General features: G+C 43.1%; 1 protein-coding gene across 1 annotated transcript; it reads left to right on the top strand.

Annotated features, from left to right (window-relative positions):
- Positions 1–283: 283 nt before the first annotated feature.
- LOC122450172 (olfactory receptor 5AN1-like) lies at positions 284–1,225 on the top strand. Its single transcript, XM_043482376.1, has one exon. It carries the CDS (start codon positions 287–289, stop codon positions 1,223–1,225), a length of 939 nt encoding a protein of 312 aa, XP_043338311.1. The 5' UTR covers positions 284–286.
- Positions 1,226–3,977: the final 2,752 nt, after the last annotated feature.

Below are 3,977 nucleotides of genomic sequence, written 5' to 3'. Positions count from 1 at the left end.
GGTTCAATCCCTGGGTTGGGAGATCGCCTGGAGAAGGGAGAGGCTACCCACTCCAGTATTCTGGCCTGGAGCAGTCCATGGACTCTACAGTCCATGGAACACTGAGAAGGCACTTCTTGACAATTCAAGATGAAAAGCGGGGTCTTTCCCTAGGACCCTAAGCATTTCCACTTCTCCAGTGCTCAGTGGGGGAAAATATGTTGTATATGAGGCTTGTAATGCTACCATGTCACGAGTAGAAAATGTATCCTCTGGTCACTTTTCTGATTTTAGGAGTGTCAAGCCAATGATTGGAGAAGGCAATATCACAGAGATCACTTATTTTATCCTCTTGGGATTCTCAGATTTTCCCAGGATCATCGCAGTACTTTTTGCTGTATTCTTGGTGATATACATTTTGACCCTGACGTGTAACCTGTCACTCATCATCTTAATAGGAATAGACTCCCACCTCCACACGCCCATGTATTTCTTCCTCAGTAACCTGTCCTTCATGGACATCTGCTACGTGACTGCCACAGCCCCCAAGATGCTTTACGACTTCTTCCGGGAGCAGAAAATTATCACCTATGTGGACTGTGTGATTCAGAATTTCGTATTCTCAACCATGGGGCTGAGTGAGTCTTGCCTCATGACCGCCATGGCTTATGACCGATATGCTGCCATTTGTAACCCACTCCTCTATTCCTCAATCATGTCGCCCGTTCTCTGCGGTCGGATGGTGCTGGGATCCTACTTGGCTGGACTCTCTGCTTCCATATTCTATTTGTGTTTCATGTTGAATTTCCAGTTCTGTGGGCCTAATGTCATCAACCACTTCTTCTGTGACATGCCTCAGCTGTTAGTTCTGTCCTGCACTGACACGTTCTCTGCACAACTCTTTACTGCTTTATCAACAATGATCTTTGGGATAGTAAATGTTTCCATTATCATGATATCCTATGTTTACATTGTCATCTCCATCCTGAAGATCACTTCCGTGAAAGGCAGATCCAAAGCTTTCAACACCTGTGCTTCCCACCTGACGGCAGTGAGCCTCTTCTATACCTCAGGGATGTTTGTCTATTTGAGCTCCAGCTCTGGAGGTTCCTCCAGCTTTGACAGATTCGCATCGGTCTTCTACACGGTGATGATTCCCATGCTGAATCCTTTGATTTACAGTCTGAGAAACAAAGAAATCAAAGATGCCTTGAAGAGGTTGCAAAAGAAGGGCGGTTGTTGCTGAGGCCATAGACTGAGATTTCTGGTGGATTTGTCTTTTTAGAATCATCTTAACCTCAATAATATTCATACGAAAGGACTATAGAAGTCCTGGCTCCTTTAACAAAGATGGCTTAATCTGATATGCAATATGCCAATATGGACCAACAGCTGACTTGTTGCCACATGAACATGATGTCTTTACATCATGGAAATTCATAGTTTTCATCCTCCATGAGGAATGGCCTCAACATTTATTAATATATCTGTAAGTATGTGTGAAACGTTAAGGTTTAGAACCTTGCTATTTCCCTTTTGCTTCTGAGAGCGAGCCCTGTTCAATCTCGGGCTTCTGACCCTGAAGAAGAGACAGCTGACACAGACCTCTGGAGTGTGTAAACCTTTTCTCCCAACTGTCCTGACACAGCGCAATCCAGACGTGGTGGTGGCCAAGGTTTGTTCTGTGTTTCTGATGACAATGTACGCAGAGACAAGATATACTATTGGCCTGCTTGGACTTCCTTGGTGGCTCAGCTGGTGAACAGTCAGACTGCAATGTGGGAAACCTGGGTTCAATCCCTGGGTTGGGAAGATCCCCTGTGGAAAGGAACAGCTACCCCCTCCAGTATTCTGGCCTGGAGAATTCCATGGGCTGTACAGTCCATGGGGTCACAAAGAGTTGGACATGATTGAGTGACTTTCACTTTACTTCACTTCACTTCATCGGCCTGATTGTGCCTCCTGGGATGACCAGTATGACATAAATTATGTTTGTGTAAGTTCTTCTCAGGGACAATTACCCAATAAGCTTGGGATTATATCCTAGCCTCACCACTGTAATCTATTGAAGGCAGAGGTGGCTTGAATGATAAAGAGGAATGGAATGAAGCATGTGTTCCCTTCTGTGCCATTTACTGACAAGTTTCATGATGTAATTTCTTGCCTCTAGTGTACAAAGGGGATTTCTGATGGGGATGATATTAAAAATCAGTGTCACAATCAATAGAGATTTCTGATATTGTAGGACTCAAATCTCTCTCTCCCATTAAATTTGGAAAATTCACCCTAAGATGGCCAGCTTCCCAGGTGGTGCTAGTGATAAAGAATCTGCCTGCCAATTCAGGAAATGCAAGAGACGCAGGTTTGATCCCTGGGTTGGGAATGAGAGAGTCATTTCCTAGGCAGGGTGATAAGAAGTCTAGGGGTCCCCAAGGAGAGAGAGGTGTGGAATACTCAAGAAGGAAGAAAGGACAAACATTTTACTTTTTTCCCTCTACATTCGTTAGGATTGTATAACAATAATTTATCCTGCCTGAGGATAGTCTTTGGATTAAACCCTCTGGCTAATTCTGTTATCTTAAAACATAAATTATGGGAGTAGATCTGGCCTTTACAAGGATGTATCCTGCCTGAGGACAGTCTCTGGATTAAACCTGTTGGATAATTCTGTTATCTTAAAATATAAATTATGGGTGTAGGTCTGGTGAAGTCTCTACAACCTCCATACATTCTTTGGATTCATTGAAGAGTATATAACTCCTTTGCTGACACTAGCAAGGGGGTACTCTTCCTACCCCCTTCTGATGTCTATGTCAGGAGATTTGTCTCCTTTATACTTTAATACAACTTTATCACACAAAAGCTCTGAGCGATCAAGCCTCATCTCTGGCCCCGGATTGAATTTTTCTCCTCCGGAGGCCAAGAACTCCGGTGTCATTGCCTGATTCAGCAATAACCTTTCAGGAAGATCCCTTGCAGTAGGAAATGGCAACCACTCCAGTACACTTGCCTGGAGAAATCACATGAGCAGAGGAGCCTGTGGGCTACAGTGCATGGGACTGCAGAGTCAGATGCAAATAAGCACATCCTTGTTGGACACAAACAGTGTGATCATGCTACCAAATCATTTCTGCTATTTCAAGCATCTGAACATGTTTGATGTGATGAGAATTGTATGAGAATTCATGGACATAATAAAGTTACTAAATATTTCATACGATAGAACAAGAAGAAATATGAAAAACTGGTATAAAGTCTTTTCTTTTGTCTGTGTTCAACATTTGATGTCCCCAAAACTTGTGATTGTATGGTGTGATATAATGGTTGGAGTAGAATGGTTAGAGTTACTTTAATGCTGATATTTGCCAGGAAACCTTAAGGTGCAAAAGGGGAAATAGATTTACGATAGGCAGTATTCTTAACTCTGGCCAAATTTCATCTTCAGTAGGAGGATGTAAGTTTGTGGTCCCTGTGATCTGTTTAAAAATAAGAACAAGATGGGTACTGACTGTAGACTTGCCAGATTTCCCAGACTTGAACAAACTGATATAAAGTACATATTAGTCCCGGCAATAAGAAGCCTGTGCCCCACAGTGAGAGAGTAGCCCCAGCTCTCGGCAACTGAAAAAGCCCAAGTGCAGCAACAGAGATCCAGAATAGTCAAATACATAAATTTCTGAAAAATAAATAAAAATTCCAATTCAGTGAGTTTTGACAAATAGTTCAGTTCAGTTCAGTTCAGTTGCTCAGTCATGTCCAACTCTCTGTGCTCCCATGGACTGCAGCACTCTAGGCCTCCCTGTCCATCATCAACTCCTGGAGTGTTCTCAAACTCATATCCATTGTGTCAGTGATGCCAAACAACCATCTCATCCTCTGTCGTCCCATTCTCCTCCCGCCTTCAATCTTTCCCAGCATCAGGGTCTTTTCAAATGAGTCAGTTAATCACATCAGGTGGCCAGAGTATTGGAGTTTCAGCTTCAACGATGAATATTCAG

This window comes from Cervus canadensis, chromosome 11 (assembly GCF_019320065.1).
Source record: "Cervus canadensis isolate Bull #8, Minnesota chromosome 11, ASM1932006v1, whole genome shotgun sequence".
NCBI classification, from domain to species: Eukaryota; Metazoa; Chordata; class Mammalia; order Artiodactyla; family Cervidae; genus Cervus; species Cervus canadensis.
This window is presented reverse-complemented; position numbering and strand designations above follow the sequence as displayed.

Excerpts from the sequence above, each read along its gene's own strand:
- LOC122450172 (XM_043482376.1), top strand. The coding sequence starts at position 287 with ATGATTGGAGAAGGCAATATCACAGAGATCACTTATTTTATCCTCTTG.